A 21,012-nucleotide genomic window follows, 5' to 3' on the forward strand; every position below is an offset into this window, starting at 1 on the left:
AAAAAAAAAAAAAAGGAAAGAAAATCTACTCTCGAAAAACAATGCCAATTTCATTCCTAATTCCAAAGCTGCAAACCCACTCTGCAAAACCTCTCATGTGAACAAAAATCTCTAGAAACACAAATATATGAATAATCCCATGCTGCCAGGTTGGTGATTAAATTCTGAATCAGAAAGCATACTTTAAAAAGAAACTTAGGCAAAAAGAAATGTAGTTTTTCAGCTTCTTGCCTTACTAGCTGTAATTAGAAGGACTTTGGTTTTTCAGTAGTTGTTGCTACTGGGGTTTCTGGATTCACTAAATTAAAAATCAGATATTCAGCTCAAGAAATTTCATACCATTCCGCCAAATAAAACTAAAATAATAAGAAAGTAAAGTAATTACCTTCTATATACAAAATACTAAAATTAACTTTCATTACCAAAAAAAACTTTGTAACACACACTAGGTTCCTAAATTCACAACCAAGAAAGATGCAACTTAAAAATTACTAGTGCAAAAGTAAAATCAAATTATATAATCTCATTCATAAAGACATCATAGTAATAAAACTATTGTATAGTTCATAGATATCTAATCTGCTAATTTAAAATTCAAGTTCTTAGGCGTGGTGGTTCACACCTGCAATCTCAGCACTTTGGGAGGCTGAGGCAGCCACATCACTTGAGGTCAGGAGCTCAATACCACCCTGGCCAACATAGCAAAACCCTGTCTCTACTAAAAATACAAAAATTACCCAGGTGTGGTAGCAGGTGCCTGTAATCCCAGCTACTGGAGAGGCTGAGGCATGAGAATCACTTGAACCCAGGAGGCAGAAGTTGCAGTGAGCTGAGAACAGGCCACTGCACTCCAGCCTGGGCAACAGCATGAGACTCTGCTTAAAAAATAAATTAATTTCAAGTTATTTCTAGGCAACAGAAAATTCCAACACTACAGATGACCTGTTTAACCTTAAAAACCACAGGCTCTTTAGTAGCTGTCCAACAATTCAAAATACATACAATTACAGAAAAAAGAAAAAGTAACATAAGACTAGAAAAGGCTTCTCTTTTCCAATATGCGTCTTTTTAAATTTTTTAATTAGTAAAATCAGGCTGATCCACCAATTTAGCCCTCAGCAATTCAAGTCCTCATTAAGCTCTCACAGACGAGAGTGTTTTTTAGACAAAACTGCAATTTTCTGCCTAATTTAAATTTGCTACAATTTGATTTATTCTAAATAATCTTGCACTATGCTAAAATAAATGTGATTCAAATACATTTTTAGTAATGAGTAGCTAAGACAAAGCAAGCCATCCTTCACACTAGAGATATAGAGAGATCCCCAACCCAGGCTCCAATGATATTAAGAAGTGTTTCTCTTTTATAAGAATATATTCTAAATTAAATGAAGCATATATACACACATACGGTGATAAACATGCATTATGAACTCTTCAAATATTCACATTAAGGTCAAGAAACAATAAAACTTTAAAAATGCTAATTCAGTTACGACAAAACAACAACAAAAAATATTTCCAAGTGTCATAGAGATCAGGAAAGATTCTGACCCAGTGGACTTATATTCCTCATCCTTCAATTTCCTACTATGATTCCTGATACTTGGACGAGCCCACCTTTAGCTCCGTAAAACATGATGGTTACATCACGGTAGCATGAAACTCAACTCCTATCTTTACCTAGGACCATGGCTAAAATATAAAGGATCACAGAAAGACAAGAAATGTTTCAAGTCTCTGTCAGATTTTTATTTTCAATAGAAAAGTCTTAGGTGGATATTAAATTTCAAAAATAAAAACAATCCATCTCATGATATACAAGTATTATTTCTAGGAAATAAATGTTTACTTAAAATATTCTTCAAGTTTACTTACCTCTGCTTCAACATCCACGTTTTGCTTCAAAAGTAACTTCAAAATGTCAACATGTCCATTCTGACTAGCAGCCTGCATAGCTGTGTGGCCAGCACATTGCCCATTTACCTAAATTTTTTTAAAAAAAGAATGAATGAATGAATGAATAATCAGAAACAGGCAGTATACATACAGTGTAGGTTTAAATCTAGTATACTGTATGATTCCATAAGAATAATTTAGGTTGGTGTTCCACATATCATAGTTCAAATAACTACAGACTTCTTAATTCAGAGAAGGGAAGCAAGTATTGTTTTAAAAAACAAAAGTTCCACTGTCCAAAGAGTTACAAAATAACTGTTAGGCAATCTGCAAAGCTGAAAGAAGGGAAAAAAGAAGGGAGGAAAGAAAGGAAGTAAGTTGTTAGTTTTGTATATATGCTTCTTTTTAGATTAATCTCTGAGTCCATGGGTCAATGAAAAAATGCACTGAAGTGAAAAGAAAACTTTTAGAAAAGATATTAGCTGCTAGGGATAAATAAATTCAATTCAACAAAAATACCAAACATCAATTTGCAGGCAAACTGCAAGGATAATAAATAAGGATACATAAACAAGTTAGCAAGGTAGGTATATACAACTATTATAAAGCAGTAATTTCCAACCGTTCCTTCACTCCAGGTGTCATGTACATGTATAACTAATCCATGGACATACCCAAGGCTGAGTGCAATTCTTTAATTCTACCCCTTTTCTCCCACCCACAAAACGATGGTTAAAGATGGTTAAAGATGGTAGCCTGGCCACATGTTTATATACTATCTTTCCTGAAACCACACTAAAATGACATTAAAATAATTTTATTTTAGTAAAAATCCATAAAGATGAAGGGAGAACATCAGAAAACAAGAAAAAGTAACACAATTGTGAAAGAGGGAAAACAGATGGAAAAGCGTTATCTCACTTTAGAGAGAACAGGAAGCCACAGTGTAAAGAGCACAGGGAATCCCAGACAAACTCAAAGCCTACAAACATAAGCACATCATAAGTAACAAGGGGGGCCTCAGGTGTAAGTCTGATGTGCAATGGTCACACTCCAAGCCCACTCCTCAAACTCAAAGACAGAACACCAGCTGCCTGCATCTCATCCTCAGACAGGAAAACCTGAACCTGTAGAGAACAGATTTCTATAGGGTGGTATTTAGAGATCCCCCAAAACTCTACACACCCAATCACCATAATGCAAAGTTAGTCAACAAGTCCAGGTGAGGAGAGCTATCAATCAGCTTTGTAATGTCCTATTGAGATATGAATGGACAACCAAGGATTGGAGATTTGTCCCCTCTTATAGATGAACGAACAACCAAGGATTACCAGACATCTAAGGAATGGCTCTGATGTGAAAACAGTAGCTCAGAAGAGACAAAAAACTTAAGCAGATACAAGAACTTGTTTTCTTATAAAGACCTATCATATACGCTCAGTAAGGAAAGAAATGACATTGTATCCTCTTTAAACACCAACATGATACTATCAAAAGGAATGTGAAAAGGGCAACCAAGAAAAGCTTGAAATTTAAAACTGATGGAATAAAAACCTTGGAAAAAGGGTGAGAAAATTAAGTTAAGGAACCTCTCAGAAAGGAAGCGGGGGAAGAAAAAAACAGGAGAAAAAAAAGAAAAAGAAAATCCGAGGAATAGTCCAAGAAGAACCAATAAAATAACTAAAGAAAATTTGCAGATATGAAAGACATGATTTCCAGTTTTAAAAAGTCAAACACCTAAAGCAATGGATGAAAACAGATCCACATCAAGGTGCATCATTGTGCAAGTTCTTAATGCTGACCAAAACAAAATATCATCATGCTTGAGAGAAAAAACAGCATACATGTAAGTTCAGGAATCAGAATGGCTTGTATCTTCTCAAGAGTAATTCTGGAATTATTCTACAAGAAAATGACTTCTAACCTAGAACTCTATTCCAATCTAAAACTTAATTGTGGAGTTTAAAACAAATTCAGATATTAAAGGTCTATTTCCCATGCATCCTTTCTCAGAAGCTAATAAAAGCCTTACCTCACCAAAAAGAGAGAAAATGTAGAAACAAAAAGACAGGGGATACAGAAAACAAGAAATTCAACATAAGAGAGAAGAGAAGGGAACCCTCAGGATGATGGGTGAGAAGACACTCCAAGTGGGCATCCAGTGCAGAGGAAACCCTGTTCAGATGGAGAATATCAGAAGGTATAAGAAATGTCTCCCAGAAGATGAAAATGAATACATTTCATTTGTTGTACCCAAATGTCTCAAGCAATTGAGGTATGTTACGATTAAAGAGTAATTTAGGAAGAAATTAAGTATAAGAATACAGATTACTAACAAATGAAAAAATATAAAAATCATGTGTAAGCAGAGGGACTGCAAAAGATCACAAGTAACTTTTAAGAATGAAGGAAATATTCTACACCTTAATAGAGGTGTGGACTATGTGGGTGGTGTGCATTTGTCAAAACTGGCTGATCCACATACTTCACTGTATGAAAATTATACTTCAATTTTTTAAAAATGACAATTATGAACTCCAATTAAAAACAAAAAGGTAGGAAAACATAATCTAATATACTCCACAGCATGGCTATGAATGTCATTTACATAACATGCACAACTAATTTTAATCCAAACAAAATTACAATATAATATAACTACATGATGAAGCTGGAAACAGTATGTGTGTGTCTGGTGGGGATGGGATGGAAGTGGTGAAATAAAGCTAAATCCTCACCTTCCACAGTGAGGTATCAAAAGATCTAGGAAAGGAAAAGGGAAAGGAAAGGAAGAAAGAAAATTAAGACATTATAACAGAGGTATATTGGTATGTTACTGGAAAATGTAGAGGTAAATATGAAGGCTATTAGCCAGCTAAGAATAGTTGCCTCTGAAGAACAGGAAAATAGGGGTGAGAAAGAGGAGATGCTATTTTTCATAACAAACCTTATAGAACTGTATTTTCCTTTAAATTTTTAGTACTGTAACGCTCTTAAAAAATAATTTTAAAAAAAATTAGTAAGTAAACGAAAAAAAATTATAGTAAAATCTAAATTTGCTTGACTGGAATACAAAGGAAATCCATCTTTCAAACACAAAAATACTTGATACTTCAACATTTAAGGCAAATTATTTTTATACAGCTCACAACCAATCAACAAATTGCTGTGCTATATTGCTACAACTGATCTTTATAATAAAGCTAACATGTCAAGCTTATAGGAGAAATAAGACACTAATACTTTACAATTATAGATCTGATCTTCAAACTGTCTGGCATACTTAAAAACAAACAAACATGCAAAGAAAGTTATGGTAACAAAAGCTCTTACAGTACAGTGAGAACGATTCAAATTGTCACTCCAACTACAACCTCTTGGCTGGCACCGAACATAATACTGGTGCCAGCAAGGTGTCAATGCCAAAGCCAAAGCACAATGACTAGAATCAAAACTGCCCACTTAAAAGATGGCTTGTATGAATGGCAAAAATACAACATAACCTAGGAATAGTTATAAAATATATGGCCTTTCATTCATTTGCCTTATAAATTGTGAAAAAGTCAACTATCACTGAGGTGGAGAGGAGTTACATTAAATATTTTGAAAAGAGGGATTGAAAATTGCTTATATACACACCTGCTATGTACTCACAAAAATTAAAAATAAAAATAAAATTGCTTATAAAATTAACTAAAACATACATAGATGATGTCATAAAATGATGTTTACATGAGAAAAAAAATCGCTGAATTTCCCAAAAGGATACTAGTCTTTAAAAACCAAAATTTAAGTTGTGTCAATCATAAAAAGGGTCATAATGTTAAATACAAAAATATCTATTTTTTTTTAGAAATGCACACTGAAGAATGTCTGATGTCTGCTTTAAAATACTTCACAAAAACAAGAAAGAAGAAATAAATGAAGCACATCTGGCAAAATCTTAGTAATTGTTGAGGATGAGGTTCATTATACTATTCTACTTTTTGTATGCTTCAAAATAATTTTTAAAATGCTCACATCCACATCTGGTCTTTTAAGCAAATCTTCCACTTTAGCAACATCTCCATTGGCAGCAGCCTTAACTAATTCTTCATTGAGGTCACCAGATTCTTGGGTTTCAAATAATTTCTTCAGGAGTTGTGAGAGTCTTTCTGTAAAACATCAAAGAAAGCTGCTAATATAGGAGGATCTCAAACCTTAACTACCAAGAAACAAGTATTACCCAATATTTCTATAATCTTTTCCTATTTTATTATTTCCATTACTAATGTTATTTTTCTACTATGCTACAGATAACTACCCATGCAAGTTATAATCCCTACTATAAAAAGCTGCATTAAATGCAAGCCCTTAAGTATTCCAAGTTTTCTCCAATTCATGTATATCAAATTATAATTTTAGAAAAAGTAGTGCATTATATACTAATAATTCAAGATTTAAAAGTCATCGTAAAAAGTTTATGAATAAACACGCTACTATGGGAGTACCACAATGATACAAACATCCTTTCAGGTTTCAAGGACACTACAGTAACTCTCAGAGCTCAATACTACAGACTTTAAAATAATTCAATCAATGATTATGATCAAAAGCAACAATCTGGCCGAGCGTGGGGGCTCACGCCTGTAATCCCAGCACTTTGGGAGGCCAAGGCGGGCGGATCACGAGGTCAGGAGATCGAGACCACCCTGGCGAACACTGTGAAACCCCGTCTCTACTAAAAATACAAAAAAAAAAAAAAATTAGCCAGGCGTGGTGGCCTATAGTCCCAGCTTCTCGAGAGGCTGAGGCAGGAGAATGGCACGAATCCGGGAGGCGGCAGAACTTGCAGTGAGCGGAGATCGCGCCACTGCACTCCAGCCCGGGGGACATAGCGAGACTCTGTCTCAAAAAAAAAAAAAAGAAAGAAAAGCAAAGCAAAAGCAACAATCTCTGTAATATCTGGGGACATATTTTAGGGACAAACCAATTTTCTTTAGGTTGAAACCGGACATTTAAGTGCTAATAACTTGCAATAAGTGCCAACTGATTGGTTTTGACAAAAACAACAATGAACCAGGGATGAATATACCTAAACCTTTTCATAAGGTATTTTTTTCTAAACAGTATCAATCAATACAGAAGCTACAAAGCTCTACTCCTGAATTCTTGGGGTACTTATTATGAAGCAGAGAAATCACAAAATAGGGCAAGGGACAAATGACAAAGTGGGCCAAGTCCACATAATTTGAGACTAGGCTATTAACTGTCCTTCCCTCTTCTATTTTGTATGTAGTCAACCTACCATAATGTCATTTAACTTCAAGGTAAAAATAAACACCAGATTTAAATGTTAAGCATACTAGCAAACGACACCAGGAAAGAATAAACAAAAAGGCAGAGGAAGCAGAAAGCAGAACAAAAATAAAATTGGAAGTTACTTTATGTTTTCCTTTTGTTTCTTACTATTTATAGTTAAGTTCTATCTCCTTTTCCAGATGACAACATGTACATACAGTAACTTGTAATATGTTGTAAAATGAACTGCGTCTGTGTATACAAAGCTGGAGCACAGGAAAGAAAGACTATGTGAATTGAGTCTACTCAAGCATCCAGCAATTCACATTTTAACATAGTTTTCTACTCATGGTAGCATGTATAACTGATTAAATGGTAAGAGAAAAAATAACTGATATGTAAAAATATACAAGAAGAAAGCCATCTGCTAGCAATAACGTTGGAAATACAGAAAAAATGAAGCAGTCTAAGAAAGTGATGGTTCTTTGGCAGAAAACAAAAGTTCTGACTAAAGAGTAGAATCTTGAATTTTAGGAATCTCCAATTTGATGTGGAAAATCCCCTAATATATCCAAGAAAAAGCACACATTTTATGGAACTTCTCCAGGGAGTACTTCAGCCAGAATAAAGGTTGTTCAACACACTAAAAAAAAATAGTAATTTTTAGTGAAAGTTTAAAGGTGATCAATATTCAAGTAAGGCTGTGTAATCTGGGACAAAGCTAAGCACATGTACAACATTATCTGTATATGAGAACTGGGGAATTAGCAAAGGTTTTAATGTAAACCATATTACTTTTAAAGAAACACAATATAAAACATACCACCAGATGCATTGCTAATGGCTGATCCTGCAGATGCCACCTTGGAAACTGCTGCTGGATTGTATGTCCAAGATGTTCCACAAACTTCCACCTTTAAATCACTGTCTGAATAAATCTGTTGTACTCGGCCAACTTTACCTAAAGTCTTGGGGAAAAGAAATAGATTCATATTTCCAAGTCTAAAGTATATACCATAAAATCAATCACTAGTTTTTATATGCTTAAAGTAATAATTTTACTTATTACTAATGAAAAAACTTTCAAAGGATAACCATAATGAAATGGGTTATTTGAATAAGTACAAATGTTAAAAAATATCTTTTTTTTTTGAGACGGAGTCTCGCTCTGTCGCCCAGGCTGGAGTGCAGTGGTGCCATCTCGGCTCACTGCAAGCTCCGCCTCCCAGGTTCATGCCATTCTCCTGCCTCAGCCTCCTGAGTAGCTGGGACTACAGGTGCCTGCCACTGCGCCCGGCTAATTTTTTGTATTTTTAGTAGAGACAGGGTTTCACCGTGGTCTCGATCTCCTGACTTTGTGATCCACCCGCCTCGGCCTCCCAAAGTGCTGGGATTACAGGCGTGAGCCACCGTGCCCAGCCAAAAAATATATTTTAATAATAATAAAACTACTTCTACAAGAACATGAGACAAATCATGATGAAGTCTATCCTATCCATATGAGTTTATAAAAATTTATTTTGATATTCAATCCTTCCTTTTTAAACCCATAAGGTACATTTTGAGAACTTGCAACTCCAGTAGTCTAAAATCTATCATCAATAAAGCCTAAAAATCAGATTTCTAAAAACAAAAAACTAATTTGGACAAGAAGGGCTCAAGCTACATCTATGTTTAAACCCTTTCTGGAATCATCTGATTTCTGCCAGTTCCTTCCCTTCCTCATATTCCTAAACCTGTGCATTTTCCCAAAATTTTATTCCATAGGTTTTTACTCTTCTTCATTGAAAATTCAACCCACTTTGACAACTATCATCTTTTTTTTTTTTGAAAACACAAAATTACCCCTCACCCCCACATACACATAGTAATTCTAATTTTTTAACTGCCTATTAGACATTTTCACTTGGAATTTTCCATTATCATCTCAAACTCTATGAGGCTACATTCTTTTGTTTTTTTCTCCTCAACTTTTTATTATGGAAAACTTCCAAGAGATACAGAAGTGGACAATAGCATACTGAATCCTCATGTACCCATCAACCATTTGTAACAATTATCAGCTCATGGCTAATCTTGTTTCCTTTATTCCCTACCCATGCTGCCCTCCAGTATTATTTCAGTGTGTACCTCCAAACAGTAAGAACTCTTTTTTTAATAACATATTTTACAATGCTGTTTATTATCAACTCAAAGTTACAATAGTTATATATCACAAAATTTCAGTGTTCAAACTTCCAATTACCTCATAAATTACCAGTTTTTTTACTTTGTTTAAATCAAGACCCACATAAAGTCCATACGTACATTTTTTTCTTTGCAAATTATTTGTTGAAAAACAGTTGTCTTACAAAGTTTCTTACCATTTGAATTTTACTAATTGGCTCTCTGTACACAGTCAGCAAGAACTCCTTCAAGTTGGCTGCTAATGGCCCTAAGAAACCAGTGACAGCTTCCTTGTTACCCGGTATGAGGCTCATTTTGTTCACCTCTTGTCAAAGAGCTAGAATTAGCCATTTCTCCAAAAATCCTTGGCTCCTTATTAAGAGAAAGGCTGCTTGCAAACCATAACCTGGGCACTAAGTTTAGTTATTACTAAAATGGTCACTGTGGAGGCATTTTCATGAATACAGCTAGGAAATAGGAGTTTTTGTTTGGGGCATTTTTTTTTGTTTGTTTTAATTTTACTTTAAGTTCTGGGATATACGTGCAGAATGTGCACGTTTGTTACATAGCTATACATGTGCCATGGTGGTTTGCTGCACCTATCAACCCATCATCTAGGTTTTAGGCCTCGCATTGCATTATATTAGGTATTTGTCCTAATGCTCTCCCTCCTCTTGCCCCTCACCCCCTGACAGGCCCCAGCATGTGTTGTTCCCCTCCCTGTGTCCATGTGTTCTCATTGTTCAACTCCCACTTATGAGTGAGAACATGCAGTGTTTGGTTTTCTTTTCTGTATTTGTTTGCTAAGGATGATGGCTTCCAGCTTCTTCCATGTTCCTGCAAAGGACATGATCTCATTCTTTTTTTTTTTTTATGGCTGGGAGAAAAATTTTGCAATCTATCCATCTGACAAAGGTCTAATATCCAGAATCTACAAGGAACTTAAACAAATGTACAAGAAAAAAACAAATGACTCCATCAAAAAGTGGGCAAAGGATATGAACATACACTTCTCAAAAGAAGACATTTATTTTGTTTTTAAAGAAGCATAAATCATGAATTCAAACACTCTTTTCATTCAAATTCAAGACTATAGGGTCTTTACCTCCTCTATATTATATCTGTATCTCCTTTTACAACTCTGATAATTCTGATTCTCAAAGTCAAAGGAGTAACAGAATTATCACACAAGTACTCATCTGTTTTTTGGTACATCTAACAATCTCGGAATAACAATATCAACGCTACTACATGCAATAAGATTTCTGAAAAGTGTTAAACATTTCATTTCCATGCAGTTCTTTAGGGTCTATTCTTCCTATGAAGATATAAAGAAAAATTAACCGTGTTTAAAAAATTACTTGGAATTTTCTCTCTACATGGTTATGCTAACAGAAACACATTTAGTTTCATTTGCTTCATTTTATTTTCCACTTTTAGGAATTTTCTTTTTAAATTTAATTTTGTTTTACAATTGTATTAAATATGTATGTGACTTCAAATCAAATCTATAAAACAAGACATATTCAAAGAGGTCTCCCTTCCTTCTTTGCCTCTTATATCCTATTCCCTTTTTATATAGGTGACACTTATTTTTAACTTCATAGTTTATCATTGCACTATCTGCTTTAATACAGTTTGCATTGTCCTAATAGTTATTTTATATATATATATAATATATATATATATCGACTTGGTTCCCTAGTATGTGCAATACTGAAATTAGTCATTCATGTGTCCTTACCCTACCCTTTCTCTTTTCTAATATTTTGATCTAAAATAATATTTAGTCCCAGTTAATACAACTAAAAGGCAAACAGCATATTAAATTTTTCATGTGCTCAATTTCCACCCCGTTTTTTATAACTATACTTTACATTGTTAGAACACACAATCATTATATTCTACCCTTTCCTTTACAACATTCATTTAATCTTAGTTCAACAAATCAATACATATTCCATGATCACTAGTCCTTCACTTGATGTCTCTCCAGTTGTTTTGGTTGTCTGAAACTCATTCTCTAGCAAATTACTTAGAAAGGACTCATGGGAACAAGAATTCCCACATATTCATAGCACAGTTATACTTGAAAGTCAGTTTGGTTACATATAAAATCTTCAGCTTATATTCTTTCCTTGAGTATCTTAAATGCTATCTCACTGTTTTCTGGCATAAAACACTGAGACGAGATTTTTTTCTTAATAGCAAAATAATTTTCTTTCCTTTAGGACCAATAACCTGCCTGGTCTTTTTTCCTGGATACTTTCTCTCTTCTTGAAGATTCAGTTATTTTGCCAGAATATAGCCCAGTGTTTGTTGTTCTGGGTCAGTTTTCCCAGGTATGCAATGTGCCCCTTCAATGTTTAGTTTCAAATTATTTTCTTAATTCCAGGAAAATTTTTCTAAAATTACAAATTTTCATATTTGTTTCCTTTATTTGGGTTTTGTTTCTCCTTTCTACAAGGATACCTTATATGTGTGTGTGTGTGTGTGTGTGTGTGTGTGTGTGTGTGTGTATGCTATTTCATGTTTGTTGCTTTCTCTGAAATACCTTTTGCCTTTTTTATTTTTAAAATTTTCCTGCTTTTTCACCTTCTATTTCTCTTAGGCATTATCCGTTGCATTTATTTGCTCTGCTCTGTGTTCCTTCCAGCTTAGTCTTCACTTATGACTTTTTCACTTCTTTTTAATTATTTCCTAAGTTACATCACCTCATTTCTGATTTCCTTCTCTTACATTTTTTTCATTTTCTTAATTTCTTTTAGCTCATTTTTTATTTTTTGCATTTTTTTTAAGAGTCAGTCTCACATTAGCCCAGGTTAAAGTGCAGTGGCTATTCACAGGCATGATCCCACTACTGATCAGGGACTAGGCAGGATGGGAGGGGACGAGATGGGGCAGGAGTTGGGGCTGGATAGGAAGAGAAGGAGGTGCTGGCCAGGAGAAGAGACTGAACAATTACAGTAGAGTGGGGGTGACAGGATACTAAAAGGGATGTGAGATGAAGTACATGGGACAGGATGGAGGCACTGAATGGGACTGGAATGGAAGGACAGACAGGACAGGAGCTGAGAGGCTGGATGAGACAGGAGATGGGAGTAGGCAAGGTGGAGAACTATAGAGGAGGACACAGCAAGGTGGAGGAGGAAGGGAAACAGAACAAGGCAGCATAAGGGATGGCAGGGTGACACAGTAATACCAAAGGTGGAAACAGAAGGACAGAAGCAAGGGATACAGACAGGGAAAGGGAAGGATGGTTGAAGAGAGGGCAGAACAAGCCAATTTGTTTCTTGCTGCTGAACATTTGATGAAAAAATGACTAAATAAAAAATTAAACTGTAGCTCTTTGGAAACAAATTCACTCTATGAAAGCACACACATTTTGAGCTGCTCTTTCATGCTCAAGTTTTAGAGGCAGGCTCCCAAATCAGGAAAGCTGCACTGGTCCAGCACTGCTAGAGACCAGATGGGCACAGACCTATATCATTCTGGGGTTAAGTATCAGGAAAACCACTGCTGACTTGCACCACATAACATTCTCCAATAACTACTCTATCAAAAAATATTAAATATTAACTGTAACCTTTTCTGGACCTTCCCAGGCTAATTTAACTGGGATAAATTAGAAAACTAAAAGCACGAGTATGTCTAGGTGCACATGGAGAATACAACTCTAGGAAGTTTTATGCCAATTTAATTTCTACATTAATTTACTTTTAAAAATGACATAACTGTATTGCAATTTCTAGCCCAGAATTATTCTATACATACTTACTGGAAGCATCGCTTCAGCCCATTCTCCATGTCCTCTTTGTAGGAGTTTAATTCGTTCCAGGTCGTAACAAACTTGTACAAGATCACCCACTTGAAACTGCGAGGTGCCTCCTTCTGCACCTTGAGCAGCTTCTCCACTTCGGACAATGTTCGCTTTAGTGAGAACAGCAGGATTGAAGGTCCACCTACAAGAGCAAAGCTAAACCTCAAAATGGATAGGTTTACTTAATTTTAATACAAAATTCGTAAACACTGAAGATCAAAAGAGTAAGACAATCTTTTGCAATTATATCCTGAATGACTTGTTTCATTTTTATATATATACATATACATATATTTTGTTTTGTTTTTATTTATTTATTTATTTATTTTTTATTATACTTTAAGTTCTAGGGTACATGTGCATAACGTGCAGGTTTGTTACATATGTATACTTGTGCCATGTTGGTGTGCTGCACCCATTTTGTTTTGTTTTTTGAGACAGTCTTGCCCTGTCACCCAGGCTGGAGTGCAGGGGCGTGATCTCAGCTCATTGCAACCTCCACCTCCCATGTTCAAGTGATTCTCCTGCCTCAGCCTCCCAAGTAGCTGGGATTACAGGCACGTGCCACCATGCCCAGCTAATTTTTGTATTTTTGGTAGAGACTGGATTTCACCATGTTAGGCCAGCTGGTCTCGAACTCCTGAGCTCAAGTGATCTGCCTGCCTCAGCCTCCCAAAGTGCTGGGATTACAGGCATGAACCACCGCCCCAGCACCTCCTTTTTATAACTTTAATATATAAATTTGGGAAAAGAGTCATCCATAATCTTACCACCTTAATACAAGTGTAAATATTTTGGTGTACTTTTGTCTATTCTCCCCTGCATGTTTTTTAAAACTGTTATATAAGTAATACATAATTACTGTTAAAAATTCAAAATTTCAGAAACATGTAAAGTAAAAGTTCCATTTCACACAAACACCCTGGATCACCATTCCCATTCCACTAGAAACCACTATTAATATTCTACTCTGTGTCCTTATAGACATTCTATCAATATGCTGAATGACATTCATAACATAGTTGTTTTCCATAAATGGGAATATTATATACATACATATGTACACATAGAGAGACACATACATACATATATTTTGTGACTTTTTTTCAGAGAATACATCTGGGAAGGTTTATTTTTTAGTGTCACAGATATAGACCTATCTTAAATAGGTCTAAGAATACAGACCTAAATTGAATAGACCTTAATTCAATTTAACTGCTACAGAGTATTCTATCACTTGGATACACACTAATGTATTTAACTATTGTCCTATTGACTATCATTTAAAGTGCTTCCAAACTGTCACCCATATGTACAGTACTGTAAAGACCATCCCTGTGTATACATCTTTGTGTACATGAGGTCAGTATTTCAGTAGAGATTCTTCAAAGAACTGTCTGATCAAAGTATACATTTCTTTACAATTCCAGTAGAACCAAACTGCTCTACAAAGAGTGTATCATTTCCCCACACCACTGCCACCTTAATGGACAAACATAGTATCTAGTTTTAATTTTCCATGCATGGATATTTACCATAATTATAATCATTGTATCAAACTAATTTGGATGCTGATGTCTTCATATAGGCATTTTCCATGCTGCTATCATCTTCAAAATAATCATTTTAATGACTACTTAATATTCCATCAAATAGATATACCACAATTGATAACAGAACACCTCCCCTAATTCCACACTGCATTCCAAGAGTAAAGGTTCCCTTGTCAAACAAGTTTCTACAACATTGGCATATTATATCCTCTTCTTAGTCCAAATGGTTATCAGCATATAAAAGACTGAGTGGTCACACCATACAAAAACCTGTTTACTAACTTTCTGTAACCACATAAATAAACTGTTCTTTGTTTGCTTTATTTTTTCTTTTTTTGATACAGAGTCTCACTCTGTTACCCAGGTTCAAGCAATTCTCCTGCCTCAGTCTCCCGAGTAGCTGGGATTACAGGCACGCACCACAACACCCAGCTAATTTTTGTATTTTTAGTAGAGGCGGGGTTTTGCTATATTGGTCAGTCTGTTCTTGAACTCCTGACCGCGGGTGATCCACCCGCCTCAGTCTCCCAAAGTGCTGGGATTACAGGCATGAGCCACAGCACCTGGCCAAGTAAACTGTTCATTCTAAAGCAACCACAAAGAGAAAAAAGTGCCTCTGACCAGTTAAAAATAAAAATCATATACACGAAGTTTTCTCCTAGCCATATCAACAACAGTGCCTTTTATCTCACTCTCAATTACCCAAAATTTGCTAGACTTACTATCCTGCCCAAACAGAGCAGCCATCAAACAAGTGCTCCCTCTGCTGAGTGCTTTTCCCAGTGAAATCCAATCTATCTTTTAAGCTTACTCCAAGTGTTAATTATCCCTCTGCAGTTTTCTCTAATTTGCCCAGTAATGACCACTCTTCTCTTGCACTCTCAAAAAATTCTGAATACTTACCAATCATATTATTTTTAACATGTTATCACAGTTATTTCCCATTCTATCTATCCAAGCTAAAAAGGAAACCCCTTCAAAGCAGGAGATGATATCTCGTCTTTGTGATCCTAGTACTAATTACAGGGCCTAATACAGAATAAGTACTTAGTAAGTTCTGTTGGATCAAGAACAAAAAGATCTTCTAGAACTCAAGTGTCATATTACTGTTAGCACTCTACTGACCAAGAAAAATTTCGAACAAGAAAGAATTCTGCAAATACTCCTCCTAATTAGTGCTAACCTAACATTCCCAAAGAGAATATTTAACACAAAATGTGTTAGTACATGCTAATCAGAACTTAAGTCATATCCTTAAGATTTTTTCCTTTTTATTTATTGACTGATATGCAATACTTGTACATTTTTTTTACTTCTTTTATTAATGACAGCTTTATTAAGATGTATTTCACGCACCATAAAATTTACCCACTTAAAGTATGTAATTCAGTAGTTTTTAGTATATTCATGGAGTCGTACAACCATAACCACTATCTAATTTCATTTTTATTATGTCATAAAGATACCCCATAACTATTAGCAGTTACTCCATATTCACCCCTTTCCCCAGGCCCTAAATAACCAGTAATATACTTTCTTGTTTCTATGGATTTGCTTATTCTGGATATTTTATATGAATAAAATCACACAACGTGATCTTTTGTGACTGGCTTCTTTCACTCAGCATAATTCAAGATTCATCTATGTTGCAGTATGTGTCAGTACTTGATTCCTTTGTGGTATGTATGAATATATCACATTTTGTTTATCCATTTACCAGTTGATAGGCATTTGGGTTGTTTCTACTTTCCGGCACTTAAGAATAATGTTTCCATAATATTCATATACAGTTTTTTGTATAGACATACATTATTAAATTCTTTTGGGTACACACCTAAGAGCGGAACTGCTGGGTCTATGATAACTCTACGTTTAAAATTTTGAGAAACTACCAAACTGTTTTCTAAAGCAACTCAATTGTTTTACGGCGTTACCAGCAATACATGATGGGTCTAATTGCTTTACAACCTCAACAAAAGTTATTTTTTTTTTATTCAAGCCATCTTAGTGTGTGAAGTGGTATGCCATTGTGGTTTTGCTTTGTAGTTCCCTAATAGTAATATCAAGCATCTTTTCATGAATGTTATGAACAGAACCACATCCCCTTAGAATTCATATGCTGAATCCCTAACCCCCAATGTAACTGTATTTACAGATAAGACCTTTACAGAAGTAATTAAGATTAAATTGGGTATTATAGGTGGGTCTCAAATACAATAGGGCTGGTACGCTTATAAGAGGAAGAGACATCAAAGATTTCCCTCTCCAACTGCACACAGAAGAAAGGCCATAATGAGGAGAGAAGGTGGCCATCTATAAACCAGGAAGAAAGGCCTCAACAGAAACCAACACAGTTGGCACCTTGATCTTGAACTTCTAGCACCCAAAAGTGTGAGAAAATACTTTTTTTTCTTTTTTGACACAGGGTCTCACTCTGTCACCCATGGCGGACTGCAGTGGCGCGATCATGGCAAACTCCAGCCTTGACCTCCCTGGGCTCAAGCAACTTGCCCACCTCATCCTCCTGAGTAGCTGGGATGACAAGCACATGCCATCACAGCCGGCTAATTTTTTCTTTTTATGTATTTTTTGTAAACACGGAGTTTTGTTATGTTACCCAAGCTGAGAAAATAAATTTCTATTGTTTAAGCAACCTAGTCTGTGGTACTTTATTATGGCAACCCTAGCCAAATAATACAATGGCATTATTAACCATCTCTATAGCGTATTTTCTTTGGAAAACTGTCTATTCAAATCCTTTGCCCATTTTTCTATTAAGTTTTAACTGTTGAATTTTAAGAGTTCTTTATATATTCTACATAGAACTCCATTATTAACCCATATAATTTGCAAACTTACTGTCTCATTCCATGGGTTGCCCACTTTCTTGATAGTCTCCTTTAAAACACAAAAGTTTTTAATTTTGATGAAGTCCTATTTCTCCACTTTCTCTTTGGTTGCTTCTAATTTGGGGGTCATATCTACTAAATCATTGTCTAATCCAAGGTCACAAAGATTTATGGCTACAATTTATTCTAAGAGTTTTCTAGTTTTACCTTTTACCTTCAGGTCTATGTTCAATTTTGATATAATATTGGTGTATGGTGTATAGTAGGGGTTCAACTTGTTTGTTGATATCCAATTATCCTAATACCATCTGTTGAAAAGACCATTCATCTCTCACTGAAGCATCTTGAACTCTTGTCAAAAATCAACTAACCAGCCAAGTACAATGGCACATGCTTGTAGTCCCAGCTACTCAGGAGGCTGAGGCAGGAGGATCTCTTGAGCCCAGGTGTTCCGTGCTATAGTGCGCCATGATTGTGCCTATGAACACCCCACTGAATTCCAGCCTGAGCAATCTAGCAAAACTCCATCTCTTAAAAAATAAATAAATAAATAAATAAATAGACCTAAATGCAAGGGGCTTATTTCTGGACTCTCAATTATATTTCATTAATCCATATGTCTAACATTACATCACTAATATACTGTCTTTATAACTGTAGCTTTGTGGTTAAGTTTTGAAACCAGGAATTGTGAGATCTCCAACTGTTCTTCCTTTTCAAGACTATTTTGATAACTGTGGGTCCCTTGAATTTCCATATGAATTTTAGTATCAGTGTGTCAATTTCTGCAAAAGAAGTACCAGGATTTTGACAGGGATTACACTTAATCAGAAGATTAGTTTGGGAAATACTGCCATCTATTGCGGGTTGAATTATACTCCCTTCCAAAATATGCTGAAGTCCTAATCCAGGTATCTATTAATGTTACCTTATTTGTAAATAAGGACTTTACATATGTAACCAAATTAAAATGAGGCCATAATGGATTAGGGTAGGCCCTAAATTCAATGTTTAGTGTCCTTATAAGAGAGTCATGCACAGATACCCACCAAGAAACACAGACTCACAGGGAAGAAGGTCATGTGAAGAGAGTGGCAGAGAATATAGAGTGATGCATCTACAAGCCAAGGAACAAGGATTGCTGGGAACCACCAGAAGCTGGGAGAAAGGCATACAACAGATTCTCCCTGAAAGTCTCCAGAACAAACCAATCTTGCCAACACCCATAATGTGGACTTCTAGCCTCTGAAACTGTGAAAGAATAAATCTCTGTTAAGCCACCCAGTTTATGGTAATTTGTTATAGCAGCCCTAGGAAACTAATATACCATCTAAACAATATTAAACCTGATCTAAGAACATGGAATGTTTTGTCATTTATTTAGGTCTTCTTTAATTTCTTTCAACAACGTTCAGTAGTTTTCGCTGTACAAGTCTCGCATCTCGTTGGTTAAATTTATTCTTAAATATTTTATTCTTTTTGATGCCATTATAAATGAAATTGTTTTAATTTCATTTTCATATTGTTCACTGTTAGTGTACAGAAATACAACTGATGTTCCTGTACCAATCTTGGTTCCTGCAATCTTGCTGAACTTACTTATTAGCTACAATGGCTTCTGTGGATTCTTTGGGTTTTTCTACACACAATATCAGGTCACCTGTAAAGAGAGTTAGTTTTACATCTTCTTTTTCTTTTACTTCTTCCTTTTATTTCTTTTTCCTACCTAGTTGCTATGACTAGAACCTCTGGTACAATGCTAGTAGTAAAGTAGTATTTTACTACTAGAAGTAGTAAAGTGGACACTCTTGTCTTGTTTCTGATATTAGGGGGTAAGTATTCAGTCTTTCATCATTAAAGATGTTGTTAGCTGTGGGTTTTTCATAGATGTCCTTTATCAAGCCAAAGAAGTTCCCTTCTGGTCCCAGTATTTTCAGCGTTTTATCATGAAAGGGTGTTGGATTTTGTCAAGTACTTTTTATGCATCTACTGATATGATCATGTATGTTCGTAAGATTTGAATACAATCAGACCTAATGCTATACCTAGGTAAGCAACTTAATGTTAACTTTCCTTATTCTGTATAACATCCCTTCCCCCAAAGAACCTCAGGGAGTTAGCTTCTTTATGTACATGTCAGTAAGACAATTATTCAATTTATTGATTTTTCTTTAAAATACTATAAACATACTAGAGTGAATTAGATATATTTTGGCCCAAATAAAATTAAAAAGACATCCCTAGCCTCCAAGAAACTTGCCATCTAGAAATGAAATGAATTTTAATAGGTAAAAGTAAACCTAAATAGATGAAGAGTATAAACATATATAATACTATGGAGAGTAAAAGGAGAGAGGAGGTTCCCAAATCATATAAACTCAGTATTTATAGGATGTAGAGGAATTAATCCAGGTAACGAGGGAGAAAAAGAGGAGTGGGCATTTTACCTAAAGGGAGTAGTATGTTAAAAGGTACAGAAGTGAGGAAATGCACACAATTTTATATTGCTGATAAGGATTAGTGTGTGTGTACATATCTGTGGCAACACCAAAATTGCAAAATAGAAACAATCTGGCTTCACCCTCCCCAATAGAAAACCAAAAAAATATATGTATATATCTAGCACCAGGATTATCACCAGCAATATCCCAGAACTCAAGTCTGAAGCTGAAATGATCCCTGGGGCCAGAGACACGAAAAACTCCAAGCAGATAATAAAAGAAACAAATTTCTGAATCTGCAACATCCTTCCCCCTATCTACCAGGCACAAAGCACAGAAAATTCCCCCAGGAATCACAGTCTCTACCCTGGAAAAAGTGAGATCAAGGCAGAGAGCCAGCTTCTCCATCATCTTGGGTTCCCTTGCAGGAAAATTATTCCTGCCTCAATCCACAGGAAGCCTTTTGAGTACCTGCAGGAAGAAAAATCCCTAAGGGTAGCTACAGTCAAAGAGAAGATACAGCACTAGCAAACCTGGCCCTTGAAACTCTGTTCTTTATCTCAGCCAAAAGAGACATCAAATCAGAGTGGCTGTTCAACAGCACTATACTGTAGGAGGCACACATTCCATGGGTCTTCTGGCCATAAATCCCTAACCAGACTTCCCACACAGCCAAGGTACCACTTTTGGGATCCTCCCCCACTCCTTTCCCCCCAATTCAGGATGAACAGAGTTTCAAACATTTGTGACATCCAAGGCAAACTTGGACTTAAGGCACCAGTTAGTTCTGAAAAGGAGGCAGCAATCTAGAACTGAGGGGATTCAACAGGCAATTGCAAAGAACCTCTAAGCAAGTATGCCCTAGAAAGACCAAAACAAGCAGACAGCAAAAATTAGAAAAAAAAAAAAAAAAAAGATCCTTCAATATGAAGCCATAAAAGGCAGATAAGAAACAAAATAGGCCGGGCGCGGTGGCTCAAGCCTGTAATCCCAGCACTTTGGGA

At 35.6% G+C, this 21,012-nt stretch overlaps 1 protein-coding gene across 1 annotated transcript in view; it reads right to left on the reverse strand.

Moving 5' to 3' along the window:
• The window catches only part of MIB1 (mindbomb E3 ubiquitin protein ligase 1), a 144,590-nt gene that overhangs the window by 70,982 nt on the left and 52,596 nt on the right, over positions 1–21,012 (reverse strand). The window contains exons 7-10 of the mRNA XM_011957771.1: positions 13,124–13,307; positions 8,003–8,147; positions 5,920–6,053; positions 1,879–1,986 (exon numbers count right to left, since the gene is read on the reverse strand). Of these exons, the coding sequence (XP_011813161.1) occupies positions 1,879–1,986; positions 5,920–6,053; positions 8,003–8,147; positions 13,124–13,307 (571 nt within the window). The remainder of the gene's footprint in view (positions 1–1,878; positions 1,987–5,919; positions 6,054–8,002; positions 8,148–13,123; positions 13,308–21,012) is intronic.

Source organism: Colobus angolensis, unplaced genomic scaffold (assembly GCF_000951035.1).
Source record: "Colobus angolensis palliatus isolate OR3802 unplaced genomic scaffold, Cang.pa_1.0 Scaffold45, whole genome shotgun sequence".
NCBI classification, from domain to species: domain Eukaryota; kingdom Metazoa; phylum Chordata; class Mammalia; order Primates; family Cercopithecidae; genus Colobus; species Colobus angolensis.